General features: G+C 51.7%; 1 protein-coding gene across 1 annotated transcript; it reads right to left on the bottom strand.

The window, feature by feature from the left end:
* Positions 1–1,143: 1,143 nt before the first annotated feature.
* Positions 1,144–2,899, bottom strand: LOC119355662 (uncharacterized protein At4g06744-like). Its single transcript, XM_037622506.1, has one exon. The coding sequence runs from the start codon at positions 2,762–2,764 to the stop codon at positions 1,397–1,399; it is 1,368 nt and encodes a 455-aa protein (XP_037478403.1). The 5' UTR covers positions 2,765–2,899; the 3' UTR covers positions 1,144–1,396.
* Positions 2,900–15,465: the final 12,566 nt, after the last annotated feature.

Raw genomic sequence — 15,465 nt, 5'->3', positions numbered from 1 at the left:
CCATGTTGCCTTCATTTTTATTTGTAAGCATTTTAAGTTTTAGATGCCTTCAAGGCCCAACATGGGCACAAGTCATTCACCCTCACCCATTGTTGGACGATAATTTGTGATTGCCCAAACATCAAGGAGCAATATGTTGTCGTAAAGAAGAATGGACGGACGGCGGTGGTCATTGAGCATGGTGAAGGTGAGAAGCGACCAAGGGGAAAGACCAACTCCAAGGTGGATGCCCAGCGTGATGCGGCGACACTCGCCTTGCAAGAAACTTTGAGGGGGTTGATGACCGAAAAGGAAGCAAGGGAGGAAAGGAAGCGCCAAGAGAAAGAGGAGCAAATGAGGGCCTTCATTAGAATACAAAAGAAGAAGCTCAGGATTGAGGAGAACGTCCAAAAGAAGAAGCTTGAGATCGAGGCGGACTTTGGAAAGATAAAAGCAAACGAGGTGAAGTTCAGTCTAATGGCGAAGGAAGTGGAGATCATGGCGATCAACTTGAGCAAGGTGTCTCCAAGGAGAATGGTTTGGTTCGAGAAGAGACAAACGGAGATGCTCAAGCTAGATGGATGACCTATGGCCAAGACATTATTTTTGTATGTTGACATGTGTGCCTGCATGAACTACGGCCGAGATGCATGAAGTATGATCTTTTTTGTGTGTTGGCATGTATGCCAACCACGGACAAGTGTGTCGGCATGAACTATGGCATTTTTTTGTAGGCTGACATGTATGCCAGCCATTGGCACGTCTTTCAGCATGAACTACGGCAGCGGGCCCTGAATTACCTTTATTTTGCACAAATATATGTTTGTTCAAAAGAATTCAGCTGGATGGACCAATTGGGTTGGCCGGTTGGGTGCATTGGTCAGATTTGGATAGACACGGTTGGATGACCGATCTTTAACCGATAAAAAATAGATTAAATTTATGTTCATTTGAGTCAGCGCGTTGGAGTTGGCTTTACTTACAATTTGTACTGTGCGCAACAAAAGGGAGGGAAAAGAGCTTGCGCAGGAGCTGCCCGACCGGCATCAGACCAGCCTACGCCTTGCCGCACCCCCCGATCAGCAACGCCAAGTCGCCATGTGCTCAATCTTCTACTAGTGCCCACTGCCCAGCCATCATACCTCCTGCTCCCTCCTTTCCGAATTACTTATCTAGATAAATTCAAGACAAGTAAATCGGAACGGAGAGAGTACTTATTAATCACGCCTTGCTGGTAGTAGTATGAAAAAGGGAACATAAATAGAAAAGTACACACGACTTGCAAACAATATCAGCACAAACCAGCCAGCGCAACGACCCAAGCAGCCGCCACGAGACGCACAGCACATTCCCCCTTGTCTTCCAGCACGTGTACGCCTGCCCTCGCCGGCCGTGCTGACTGCTGGGAGCCACGGACTCACGGGTGCAGCGCCGAGTACGTCCGGTACTTGTACTCCTCCGCCGCCGAGGCCTCCTCCTCACCGGCGCCGTAGTCCTTGGGGTGGTGGCATGGCACGTAGGTGCTGACGGGGCAGTAGGTCTTCGTCCCGTGGAAGAAGCCGGCGCACTCCTCGTGCGACCGCTGGTTGGGTGCATAGGGTATGCAGTTGCGGGCGACGTTGAGCTTCCCCTGCTTGATCAGCGCCCAGCAGCACGCCCCCAGCGACGTGAAGTAGTTGTCGGAGAGCGTGAGGTTGGCGAGGTGGCCGCCGGACGACGGGTACGCGAGCCGGCAGAGCGCGTCGGGCACCTCGCCGTAGAGGAGGTTGTCCGCCAGGTTGAGCTGCTCCACCTTCCGCAGGCACGCGTAGGAGGCCGGGATGGTGCCCGTGAGCTGGTTCGTGCCGGCGTCGATGACGGTGGCCTTGGCGAGCAGGCCGAGCTCGTAGGGGAGGCAGCCGCTGAGCTTGTTGTTGAGGAAGAGCACCTCCAGCAGCGTGTTGCCGGCGCGGCCGATGGACGACGGGATGGGCCCCGTGAACTGGTTGTTGGCGAGCGCGAGGTAGTTCACGGGGGAGTCGCCGAGGTTGCTGGGGATGTTGCCGGAGAACTGGTTGTTGTTGACGAAGATGGCCTCCACGATCGGGAATGAGCGGAAGAGCCCCGCCGGCACCTCGCCGTAGAACTGGTTGAACCGGATGTCGACGAAGGTGGCGTTGGTGATCCCCAGCACGTCCGCCGGGAAGGCGCAGCGAGCGAGCTTGTTGTTGCTCACGTCCAGCTCGTAGAAGTACTGCAGCGACCGGAGGATGGGCACCACGCCGCCGAAGTCGTTGGAGTTGGCGTGGAAGAGCGCCAGGTCGGGCAGCGCGTCCACGAACCCCTCCACGGTGGGCGCCTCCAGCTTGAAGCCGTTGAAGTCGACGGACGCGAGCGCCCGCTCCTTGACGTTGGGCGGCGCCTCGCAGAAGAAGCCCAGGTAGGAGGTGTTGCTGCAGATGGCGGTGCCGGTCCAGGTGTTGGTGATGCCCTGGGGGTCGCACGTTATGGTCTGCTTGAACCTCTGGATCACCAGGTACGCCCTGTACAGCCGCTCGTTCTCGAAGTCGCTCGGCTTCGGCCCGTATGACGACGGCGGCGTCGGCGACGGCCAGTACCCGCCGCCGCCCCCGCCACCACCGCCGCCGCCGATCCCAATCCCGATGCCTATCCCCCCGCCGCCGCCGTTGCCGATGCTGATGCCGAGCTGCCGCCGGCTGGCGTCGGAGGTGCGCGCCGTGAGCGCAATGCACGACGCCAGGAGGCAGAAGAGAGCGAGGCGCCGAGGCAGCGAACGCCCTGCCATTTTCTCTCTCACCGGAGGTGTCGGCAGCAGGAATGGGAACAGTGTGGCTCCTGCTTGACTCGTGTCAGGGTCCCCTCGCGCCAAGTGAAGACGGAGCGCGACTGCGCGATCGAGTGGCCCTGGCCTTCGATTACGGGGCGCGCAGGGGTATGTATATAAACGCCTGCGCTGTTGGCCTGTTGCACCGCGACACGGCGGGAACTGGCCATGTGCATGCATGCATGCATGCACCGTTGGTACCGTTACTGTTGCTGCTGAAACCTGTACTCCTACAGTTGTACCTGAGGATTTACTCTTGGGGTGACTAGTGCCAGGATTGTTTCATCAGAGAAGCTGGAACTTTGCTGTCTTGTTGCTTGTTGGATGCCAGCATATCCGTGCTATTCCGTGGCCCAAGGTTACAAATGATTCGAAGAGCTCACGTGCGAGAGGAGCACAGATAGATGCATCCAGATTTGGTCGCTTTCGTAAGATGGCATAACTGTGCGGCCATTTCTTGATCGATCAAGACATCGCACCTTCCGGTTAAAAGAACGATAATGCAGAATCTACGACCTCTTGAGTCCACGCTCATCGATCATATTAACTTTTAAAAAAGGTGGACGTAAGTTCGCTCATAGGGTAGATCGAATCATGGCCCTAAGCGCGTAGAATAGAGCTGTAGTGATCGCATGGAGCTGCGGGCTACTCCATTCTCGAACTGTCAAACCAAACCAACTGCGTGTCTGTGTCTCCTTTCAAAAAGAAAAGGCGATGCCCGATCGATCTATTCATTGATCCCATCATCTGACGGCCCGGGCGTCATCAACTCCGACGCACCATGTGATGTTCATGGCGAGCTGGTCGATTTCATTACTAAGTACTACTAACCGGCGAAACTTCCACCTGCGAAGTCGGCTAGCACAGCGACGTGCCAACGTACGCCGACGCAGCTTCCACCAGGCATCGATCGACCCCCTCCCACATAGTATAGTATACTCCTACTTTGGTAGCGTACATGCGGAGGGTAGGGTGGTGGTTACATGCCACGGTGGTTGCGAGTGCGACGCCCCTTTCGCGCTCTGCCTGGCTGTTCGCTTTGGTGCTTTGCCTCCCACTGGTACGGCACGCATGCTACTATATTCACGTACAAACGCATCCGTCGATCCATGCATCCTCCTCCTCGTCTAATCTGGCCAAAACCGACGCAGCCGCGCTTTAAAAAAAGGGGGCCGAGCTGAGTAGAGCCATAGAGGCGAAAGGTCGCCTGGTCACGGGCCGGCACATTGGTACGGCGCCCTTGTCATGTCCAATCCTCTTGCCGAACGCGGCGTCCAATAATGCGGGCGCGCCCGGCCGGATGCGCAACGTGCGTGCCTCCCGGGCCCCCGGCAGGTGAGCAGTCTGCTCTGTTCGTGCATCGCGAGCGCGCGCGGGCGGGCAGAGTATCGAGGTTGCGTCGCAGGCAGGGCACGGCGTCCCTGTCCCTGTTCATTGCCAGGGCGTTTGGTTTGGTTGTGCCGCCTAGTGCGACTGCCGGCCGGTATCTGAATCTACGCGCCTCCGTAAACTTGTCACGATCCTCTGCACAGATTAAAAGCCTCGAGATATCCACCGTGGCAAAAGAGGTGGAGAGCTGCCGTGGGTCCAAGGATATTGGCTCTACTACCTCCCGTCTCTTGTGAATAAGTCATTATTCGCGTACTTCTAGATCGACGATTTAACTACATCTAAATATGTATTATATGTAATAAAAATATATATTTAGAAAGTACAACCGTGTAGAAGTCTAGTGATATACTTTTCACTATGTTGGCCCACATGTCATCCTGGTCATGATCACCTACTACTCTCACCGACTATGTTGACCTGCCACTCTCACTCACTATGTTGGCCTACATGTCATCCTGGTCATGATCACCTACTACTCTCACTGACTATGTTGACCTGCCATTCTCACTGACTATGTTGGTCCACATGTCATCCCGGTCGGGATCACCTGCTACTCTCGTTGACTATGTTGGCGCTCTAGTGCCCGACATACATCGAGCACCTACAACAGCTGACACTGGCGTATTGCCATGGGGGCGGGCGTGGACGGGTGGTTTCGGTTGTACAAGCCGTGGCGCCAGGGACAACACCTACTCGGCAAACGCGTGTCCTCAATGTCCTCGCGGGCGCGCCATGCTCTGCTCAGGCAACTCCATACTCGAGGTCAGTTCCGGAACTAGCCCGCCTGCTAGCCTCCCGAGGGTCCAGTAGACGGCGTCGTCACCGTCGAGATTGACCTGCACGCCACGCCCCCGGTGTTCCTCTCCGGTCACTGCCCCACCTTTTCGCCCCCTCCCCCCGTCACAGTCGTACACCGGCTCCCGTCGAGCCACCTCTCTTGCTACCGTGACCGCGCTGAACCCGAGAACGCGTGCACACAAGGAAGGTTTTTTGATGGATCTGTTGTTAGGTGAGAGGGGGAAGGGAATGTCTAGATGTAAGTCGTCTGATTTTTAAATTTGGGTTAGTCGATGCTTTTGGACGTCCGATGCACATCCAAATCCAACGACGCTTGGCCATTCCTCTTCCTCGAGCTCTTCTTCTTCTTCTTCAGACCGCCGCATGAGCCGCCGGTCGAACCGCCTGCGACCACCACCCCTGGCCGGCGGTGCTCATGCGTAGCCTCACCCTCCCCGGAACCGCCCCCATCGTCAGTCTTGCCGCCACCCTGAACATCCCTCTAGACCTGGCGCCGACGGAGATTTTCTCTGGCGAACTTGCACCACCGCCTCACCTCCGCTCCCACCATCGTCGCTCTTTCGCCCCCACCCCCACCCTAAGATAGATGATGGGGTAGCCCTCCGGTGAGCCCCTTCCTTCTCCTTCCTTCCCTCCGGCCTCCTTCCTTCTCCTTGCTCTTTCTTCAAAATTGACTGACCACAATAGCTAAAGTCGGTCGACTGACATTAACCTATTGCAGGGAAGAAAAGGAAAGGAAGATGGATATGACATGTGGGTCCAAATAGTCATTGGGAGAAGCTAGTTATTCCGGTCGGGATTGTCTTCATCCCGATGCGATAAATAGGTCTAGGGTCAAAATTGCCCAAGGTCGCTGAATATAGGGTGTCGACTTGGGATTTGGAGATCCAGATTTGATTTTGACCATGCCTACAAATACAAGGTTTAAAATAGACTTTATTCGTCCAATAATGCGTGACCGTGCATCACATGTCGCTAAGAACATTTTTCGTTTGTCTGGATCCGTAGGTACAAGTATTCACTAACATGAGATTTATGCCGTCAAGTCTCATGTGCCAGCAATGTTTGCGATTTTAGTGGAGACTGCTGGGAAATGCGTCAGTCTTGGAATGCGCCATAGGCGCCATTGTAGCCAAGAGCACTACTTGTAGTACAATAATTCATTTTTGCAGCAATAGTGCCAGTCCAACAACGACCACACATAATTAATTTATCACAGGTGCCAATTGCCAACTTATACATAATAAACTTCTTGAGCGAACAGTTTCTTTTGGCGTCCCAAAATTGCCAACTTATACATAATATACTAATTTCACAAGCACATTAACCATAAAATATTACACATATGTCCCAACATTGTTCTTTTTACAGAAAATAAAGGGACCAATTATTTGTAAGTTGCTTCGGTGCACTCACTTAGAAATGTTTACAGATTTCTATGCAAAGTTACCCCTTCCAACAAAAGTTTATTCTGATTTCTTATTTGATCCATTGAGAGAATAGAGAATAGAATTAGTTGATCGTACATGTATAAGAATATCATTTTTAAATAACGTTAAGATTCATGCAAAATTTTAAGAGAGTTGTACTGAAAGCAAAACTCATAAAATTAATGCCAGTCGATTTCTTTTTTCAGCCATTAGACTGTAATCACGGGGCACCGCATAAGCAAAAGGTGATGTTAAGTGCATCTCCAACGCTGACTCATCTGCCCGGCCTCTGGTTCTCCTCAGCCCGGCGCATCGTCCGTGGCCTCCGCCAACGTGTGTGCTTACCGCCGCCGTACGTATCATATTGGTTGATGTAGCATGTTCAGAGTGGATTGGAGAAGGCACCGCAGACTGGTTCTCCGGCGCGTGTTCGGCCGCGGCCGCCGGCTCGTCATCCGCGTCTGCCTCGCTATGGATGTACCATGCACATCCTCCTCCTTGGCATGATGCCTAGGTCCGCGTCGCTGCCTCTTCTAGTGCTGTCCGCGGCCGCCATGGGAGCTTGTACCAAGTGCTACGCCCGGTCCTCTTCTGCGACTCCCCCACAACGAGGTTCATGAAGATGGCCTCATCGACGTCTCGACCACAGGCCTTAGGACGACGACGTGTGGAAGTCAAGTGGACGGACTCCCGCCCCGGCGGCAGCGAAGGCAGAGGGTTATGCACACACGGCGCCAGGCTCATCCTCCGCGTCCGTGCGTCTCGGCTATGCACACACCGCGCCAGGCCCCTCCTCGGCGCCGTGCCCGCGTCCTTCGTCGGAGCGTGTACTCGCTGCCTCCTGGCTGTGCGTGTTGATGTAGTGGAGTGTGTTGGCGCGCATGAAAGAAGAAGGCACCGCCGGCCTGTTCTCCGGCGCGCGCCCGTCGTCGTCGTGGGACATCCGGAGCGCCGCACCCCGGCTGCGGATGGATAAGCAGGGCGCGCGCATGCGCGGCCGAGGTGGTTGAGTCGCTGCTGATTTTCTGGTTCGTTGTTGATGTAGTACATGCAAATAGAGTTTATCTCTTCAGCCTGGTACAATCTTATCCGCTCGGCTTGATCGATCTGAACTTCCGAACCTAGCCGGCGTACGTGGGCTCGAGCTGAATCTGCAGCCATGCATGGAAGACATGCAAGCTAAAGCATGGCTTAATAATGGGCTAGCAAAGTGTACGTTGAGTAGTTCATTATGTCTGACTAACTGCTTGTGTGTGCTAACTTGTCATTGTTAAAAAATAGAAACGCGTGCAGTCATGGTCATGGGCACTCCTTGCTCCATGTATATATGTTTGCATTACCATTTTTTTTATCATGCCCTGTGCACTAACCGTGTGGAAGTGTGTAACATTTATTCATATAAATGAAGAAATTATGGTAGAAATTTCAGCGAACATCAAAATATCCATACAAACCAGAGTATGTTCTTTATGCCAGGAGAAAACAAAACGTCCACGACTATGTATATACACGTATGTTCTCTCACGCAATTATGATTTTGATGTCGAAAATGCATTCGTCTCTTTCCCGCAAAAAAAAAAAAATGCCTTCGTCTCATCCTACAACGTGTCCAAGGCCAAGTCTTGTTCCTGTTATTCAAGGACAAGGAGTAGACTAGTGGAGATGGCGCGGGCTGCTAACTTGTGTCAAGCTTGCGTCTAGATGTTGATTTTACTGCCATTTGTTTTTCTTCTTGATGGATGCTATTTTCTTGGCTCGTGCTATTTGCTTTTGAAAGCTCAAACTCACCGGACGTGGATTTTTGGCTCTGGGAAGCATATGCTCTCTAATAAACAGCAAAATCAAAATAACTAGTAAATAAATTTTTAAAAAATAATGTTTTTGTAGATATTCATATTAGTGTAGCAAGTGTGCTTGACAATTTTTATGCTATATGTTATAGCAGTGATTCGTTGGTTAAAAAAACAAAATTAAGTGTAACATTTGGTGGTAACATTTGGCACTCGACTTCTTTTTTTCTGCACACGTTAAAATGCTCAAGTCTTTTCTCTAGAAATTTGCATGTACCGCTTGAACGTGACAACGAACACATCTATATTTCTTTTAAATGTGACATTTGTAAACATTGTTGGCATGCAGGAACACGTGTTGCCTGGAGCCAAAATGGATTTTTGAAAACTCACCAAGACACCAACCAAATTAACTGGAGCTGAGCTTGGGTTGGCAGGAAGCCAGAGAACAGGTGAATGTGTGTGCTGCAGGGTAAAACATGCTCGAAAGTTTCTCTAAGTCGATCACATATTTTATTTCTCAGAAAAAGTCCGACAGATGCTTCTACACATTCCCATCGCCATCACGTGGCAACCACAGCCGGGCAAACAAAGGCCGACTGGTCACGCGGCAAGAGAGAGCCCGGACAAACAAAGAAAAAAAAAAGAATTAGAAGACCTATCGGAGGCGGCGGGTTGGCCCGGCTGTACGGCGGCTTGCCGAACCGCCACTCCGTCTTCGACAGCTTGCAGTTGGAGAAGAAGTTCATCATGCGGACCACCTCAACGTCCGGCATCACCTTGATGGACAGCCGGCATGGATCCCGGCGCCCACTCATGTTGCTGATGATGTGGGGTCGGGCTTGAAGAGGAAGCACTCGGCGCTACACGAAGGCGGCCAGCAGGTCTGAAGCCCTGAGGCCCTCTGACTCCATCATCTCGTGAAGCAGGGCGAGAGCGGTGGAGGAGGCGACCGATAGGTTCTTTGGCCGGAACCGCCAGCTGGTGCGGGGATCGGCAGGCGGGCCGGCTACGTAAGCCGGCAAGTTGATGTAGTCCCGCGGCGAGTTGACGTTCTCGACGTAGAAATACAACTTGTGCCACAGCTTGGCAGACTGCAGAATGGCGAGGGTCGGGAAGCGGATCCCAGATCCGGAGCGACGCACCGCGACGCAGGCACCGCACTGGGCCACCTCGTTCTTGGCGGCGGTGCCGAGCTTGATGTAGAAGAGCTCTGCCCACAACTCGAGTGTGGGGAGCGTGCCGAGTTAGCCCTTGCATAAGGTGACGAAGGCGGAGAGCAGCACCACCGTGTTTGGAGCAAGGTGGTGGGGCTGCACTCCATAGAAATCCATGAACGAGCGAAGGAATCCGCTCGCTGGAAGGCCGAAGCCATGGAGGAAGTGCGACCGGAAGACAATGCGCTCGCCATCTTCCGGCGCCGACAAGATCTCCCTTTTTGGGGGGGGGGGAGGGGGGGGGACGCGCACCTTGACGTTCGACGAATGGGGGAGCCACCGCGTCTAGTGGAGGAACCTCCAAGTGCCCGTCGTGGACATTGGAGCCGTCCCAGTTGATGAAGCTATGTACCTAGGGTAGGGTCATGGACCTGACCCAGACATCCTACCCTAAGACAGCACCCTAAAGCCAGGATCATTCAAAGAGTATCATCATCCACTCGACCATAGACGTTCCACTCGGAAGAGTCAATGTCACTCGACCGTCACAAAAGTCACTCGACGGGCAGAAGAGCTAAAGTCACTCTACACGAACAACGGTCGAGTATTTACTTGTAGGCTTAATTGTCATTTATAGCACCTAAATACATGCGTTACCAGTAACGTCTCCATCTTTATGTACTTTAAACCCTTTGTAACTGAGGGCGAGAGGGGTCTGGCGAACTCTATATAAGCAACCCCCCTCCTCAGGGACAAGGGTTCACACCCCCTATAACTCACACGCATATAATCCAGTCGACCGCCTCCGGGCTCCGAGACGTAGGGCTGTTAATTCCTCCGAGAAGGGCCTGAACTCGTAAAACTCGCGTGTACAACTCCTCCATAGCTAAGATCTTTGCCTCTACATCCCTACCCCCTATCTTACTGTCAGACTTAGAACCACGACAGTTGGCGCCCACTGTGGGGCAGGTGTCTTAGCGACTTGTTGGAGAAGTTGCGATTTTTCCGATCCCCATCAACATGGTTTCGGGCGGAGGTTTGGCCGAGGGCCACGAGATCCGTCTCGGTGCGCTCGTATTCGTCGCCGACGACTCCGCTTGGCTCCAAGAAGCGCCACTTGGGGGGTGTCCTCCTACGGCAGCCATCGACTCAGTATCGGTCGGCTCCTGTGCCGACCTCGCTCCCTGCAGCCCGCCGGAGCAAGCGTTCCGGTCGATCGAGGCTTCAGCGGTGGGTGAAGCATGCGGTGGCTCACCAGTCGGCCACCCCCCAAGTCGCGGCAATCGAGCCCGACGAAACTCTCTACGGCCTGTTCGACCTGTCGACTGGCTCCATAGAGACTGCATCCGAGTGTGACAGCAGCGACCCCGCGGCGGAAGTTTTGATGGTTAATGGACCACGTAGTCCTCCTAGCTTCACCCGTGAGGACATGGGCGATGGTGGAGGCGATCCGTCGCGTGTCCACGAAGAGTACCGACCCGAACCCCTCTCTTCGCAGAGGAGGGAGGAACTTCACCGCCGGAACATGGATGCACTTCACACTCCTATCGTTGGAGAAACCCCTGAGGCCCAGGCCTTGGAGAAGGCGTGTCTGGCCAACTTGGCTGAGCGCACTCGACTGGAGAACCTCCAGCGCGCACTCGACGAGCGTGCTCCGGGATCCAGTCGACGTCAACTTTTTCCACCTCCGACTCAGGTATACCGAACTCCAATCTGGAATCTCGCAGCTGCGGCCCGAATAGCGGAGTCAATTCAACCTTCCCAGTCGGAAGCTGGTCGAGGTTTGGTGCAGATCCGCGCTTTGCTCCGGGCCGCGGGAGAGCAGAATACAGTAGTATCTCAGTCGCGGAATAGGATTCACAGCAGATCCGTGGTAGCAGACAAAGTCCAGTCGGCTCACAGCCCAAGATCGCCCCCGAGGCGTGAGGGACGTGGAGACCGATGAGATCAGTACAGAAACCATGAGCAGTATGATCACCGACTCGATCACGATGATCGTCGTCGAGTGCCCACGCCTCCCCCAAGGAGTGGATCATACGTGCCTCCGCAGCAGGATGATAGACATCCTCACAGTGGTGGGCGAAGGATTCCAGTCGACCCCAGGGAACCGGGCTTTGATGTGAGATCTATTCTCGTTCAGGGTCTGGTCGACAGAAACAGAGCTCACAGAGAAGGCCCCGACAAAGATTTTCCAACCAGCAGCAGAGTGCATGTCTCAGGTCCAGAGTGCTTCAGCAGAGCCATCAGGGCTGCGGTGATTCCTCCCAACTTCAGGTTGGTGACTGGAGTCAGTAAGTTCACTGGTGAGTTCAAGCCTGACACTTGGCTTGAGGATTACAGAGTGGCTGTGCAGATTGGCGGTTGCAATGATGAAGTGGCCATGAAGCACATTCTTTTGATGTTAGAGGGCTCGGCCAGGGCGTGACTGAATCAGTTAGCTCCTGGTAGTATTTATACTTGGGAAGATCTTTCTCGAGTATTTGTCAGAACATTTGAAGGTACTTGCAAGCGGCCAGCAGGGTCGACAGAATTACAGTGTTGCGTTCAGAAACCGAATGAAACTTTGAGGGATTATATCCAGAGATGGATCACGTTGCACCACACGGTGGAGAATGTGTCAGATCACCAAGCAATTTGTGCCTTCAAAGAAGGCGTTAAGTATCGGGAGTTGAATCTGAAATTCGGTCGGACAGGAGATATGACTCTGACTCGGATGATGGAGATTGCCACCAAGTATGCTAATGGTGAAGAAGAAGACCGACTGCGGAGTGGCAAGCACAAAACAGTCGCCCATGAAACCAGAGGAGGGAACTCCAGTCGGAAGCAGAAGCGCAAAGCCGAGCCAGCTGCTCCTGGAGAAGCCTTAGCCGTAACTCAAGGGAAGTTCAAGGGGAAACCCAAAGGACCGTGGAACCCCAAGAAAGTAAAAGATCAGGATGGAAATGATGTACTAGATTGACCATGCCGCATTCACACCAAGAAAGATGAAGAGGGAAATTTCATTTACCCAAAGCATACCACTCGACAGTGTCGACTCCTAATTCAGCAATTCCAAGGGAAACAGCCCAAGGAAAAGGAGAAGGAAGCGGACAAAGTTGAGGACGAGGAAGGGGACGATGATGGTTACCCCCACGTCAATTCCACTCTGATGATTTTCGCTAATGTTGAGAGTAAGAGTCGACTGAAAGTCATCAATAGAGAGGTGAACATAGTCGCCCCGATTACACCCAGTTATTTGAAGTGGTCTCAGACTGCCATTACATTCGACCAGTCCAATCACCCGCCGCATATAGCCACCCCTGGGAGGCAAGCGCTGGTGGTCGACCCAGTGGTCGAAGGTACTCGATTGACTAAAGTTCTGATGGATGGTGGCAGTGGTCTGAATATACTGTATGCAGAGACGTTGAAAGAAATGGGCATTCTGATGTCCAGACTCAGTGAAAGCAATATGAGTTTCCATGGAGTCATTCCTGGCAAGAAGGCTGCATCACTCGGCCAGATCGCCCTTGATGTAGTATTCGGAGATTCCAAGAATTACCGCAAAGAAAAGTTGACATTTGAAGTTGTGGATTTCCAGAGTGCTTATCATGCTATTCTGGGTAGGCCAGCCTATGCACGTTTTATGGCTCGACCATGTTACGTGTACCTCAAATTGAAGATGCCTGGTCCCAAAGGGGTGATCACTATCACTGGCAATCAAAAGAAGGCAGAAGAGTGCTTCCAGAAAGGTTCAAAGATCGCCGATGCACAGATGGCAGTAGTAGAATTGTAGGAATATCAAAAAATGCAGATCCGAGTGATTTTTTTGCGAGCTAAGAAGCCTGCCACGGATTCAGCATTCCAGTCGTCTGCCGAAACAAAGTTGATTCACATTCACCCGACGGATCCTAATGCTGCACCGACTCACATTTCAACAACTCTCAACTCCAAATAGGAAGAAGCGCTCATCCAGTTCCCCCGTGAGAACTGGGACATTTTTGCATGGAAACCTTCTGACATGACAGGTGTTCCCAGGGGACTGGCTGAGCATCGTTTGCGATTCGACCCAAAAGTGAAACCAGTCAAAGAACATCTTCGACGGTCCGCCGTACAAAAGGGGAAGGCAATCAGTGAAGAAGTGGCTCGACTTCTAGCAGCTGAGTTCATCTGAGAAATTTACCACTCCGAGTGGTTAGCTAATGTTGTCATGGTCCCAAAGAAGGACGACTCACTTCGCATGTGCATCGACTTCAAACATATCAATCGGGCCTGCCCGAAAGATCACTTTCCTCTCCCTTGCATCGACCAAATACTCGACTCGACCGCGAAGTGTGAACGTTTGTCCTTTTTGGATGCTTATTCCGGGTATCATCAGATCCGTCTGTATAGACCCGATGAGATAAAAATAGCTTTCATCATCCCATTTGGGTGCTTCTGTTATGTCACTATGCCATTCGGTTTGAAGAACGCCGGAGCCACAATTATGCGGATGATTCAGAAGTGTTTGCTCACTCAGATCAGTCGGAACGTGGAAGCATACATGGATGACATTGTGGTCAAGTCACGTAAAGGTTCCGACCTACTAGCTGACCTAGCTGAAACCTTTGCCAACCTCAGAAGGTATGATATCAAACTTAATCCATCAAAATGCACGTTTGGAGTTCCAGGCGGAAAATTACTCGGTTTTCTCGTTTCCGAACGAGGGATCGACGCTAACCCAGAGAAAGTGGGTGCCATACTCTGGATGAAACGCCCCGTGCGTGTGCATGATGTCCAGAAGCTTACTGGTTGTTTGGCCGCCCTAAGTCGATGTAGCGACCAGACCTCAAACGGTCTGATCTCTATGCTCCGGTGTCATCCCTGGATCAGTAATGCTGACACCACACAGTACTCGGAGGATTTATAACAGAGTAGCAATCACACACGTATTACATCGAGTGTCTCAATAGAGAACTTATTACAATAAATATGGCTTAAGGCCATCTAATAACGATAACAACGGAAGTCTTGGAAGATAAGTGAGTCCATCAACTCCAACGGCATCACTGAGTATAGAACCACGACCTAAAAACTCCTTAATCATCGTCTGAAAAGTCTGCAACATTAACGTTGCAGCCCGAAACGGGTCAGCACATGGAATATGCTGCCAAGGTAACACATAGAGAGTAATGGAATGAAATAGCTATACTATATGCATATTTGGCTGGTGGAAAGCTATATGGTTACAGTTTTGCGTAAAGCCAATTTTCCCCTACTACAAAAGAATAAATTTATTTAACTATCATGGTAGTTGTTAAACATTGAGAATGGTTGACAGCATCCTCAATCCCAATTAAACATCATCATTACAAAACCCAACAAAATTAATTTAGAGTAACATGTTGAGATTCACATGATAATCCAGGTACTAGATACTCAAGATGTCCATAACCTGGGACACGGCTAACCATGATTAGTTTATTACACTCTGCAGAGGTTTGTGCACTTTTCCCCACAAGACTCGATCGCCTCCGTTTGGTTTCTCGCACTACATGGTGTTTGAGAAGACGGATGACCGAGACACAGTCTTTCAGAAGCGCTAGCACCTTACGATGGATAGACCGTTACACCTACTTTCTCCTACATCTGCTAGTCTACCCTGTAAGAGTTTGCATGACTTAATCAACTATGCCAGAGCCCATAATGGCTTGTGGCTGCACACGGAAGTTTCTAGTATGAATAATCTCATGACCCCTTTGAGCCTGGGTGGCGGTCCAAAAGAAACAGGCAATCCTGGAATACCCAGGTACCTCAATCCACCCAGATGTGTGTTTAAGTTTCCACCTTAGACAAACCATTAATTAACAAACTCACATCTGTCATGGATTTCACTCACCCAATCCACGTCTACTAGCATAGCATAGCATAATGGCAAACGTAGAAGTAACTCCCAAAGGTTTGATAATAAAACAGGTAATAGGTACTACCTCAACTACTTCCCATCCCACAATTTAATTAGATCCTAATCATGCGATGTCTGAGGATTGATCTAATGCAATAAAACTGTGTAGTAGAAAAGGTATGATCAAAGTGTTACTTGCCTTGCTAATGATTCGCGAAACCTAGAGATTTGAAGT

Source organism: Triticum dicoccoides, chromosome 2A (assembly GCF_002162155.2).
Source record: "Triticum dicoccoides isolate Atlit2015 ecotype Zavitan chromosome 2A, WEW_v2.0, whole genome shotgun sequence".
Classification (NCBI taxonomy): Eukaryota; Viridiplantae; Streptophyta; class Magnoliopsida; order Poales; family Poaceae; genus Triticum; species Triticum dicoccoides.
The sequence above is the reverse complement of the archived record's forward strand: the minus strand, read 5'-3'. Positions and strand labels throughout refer to the sequence as shown.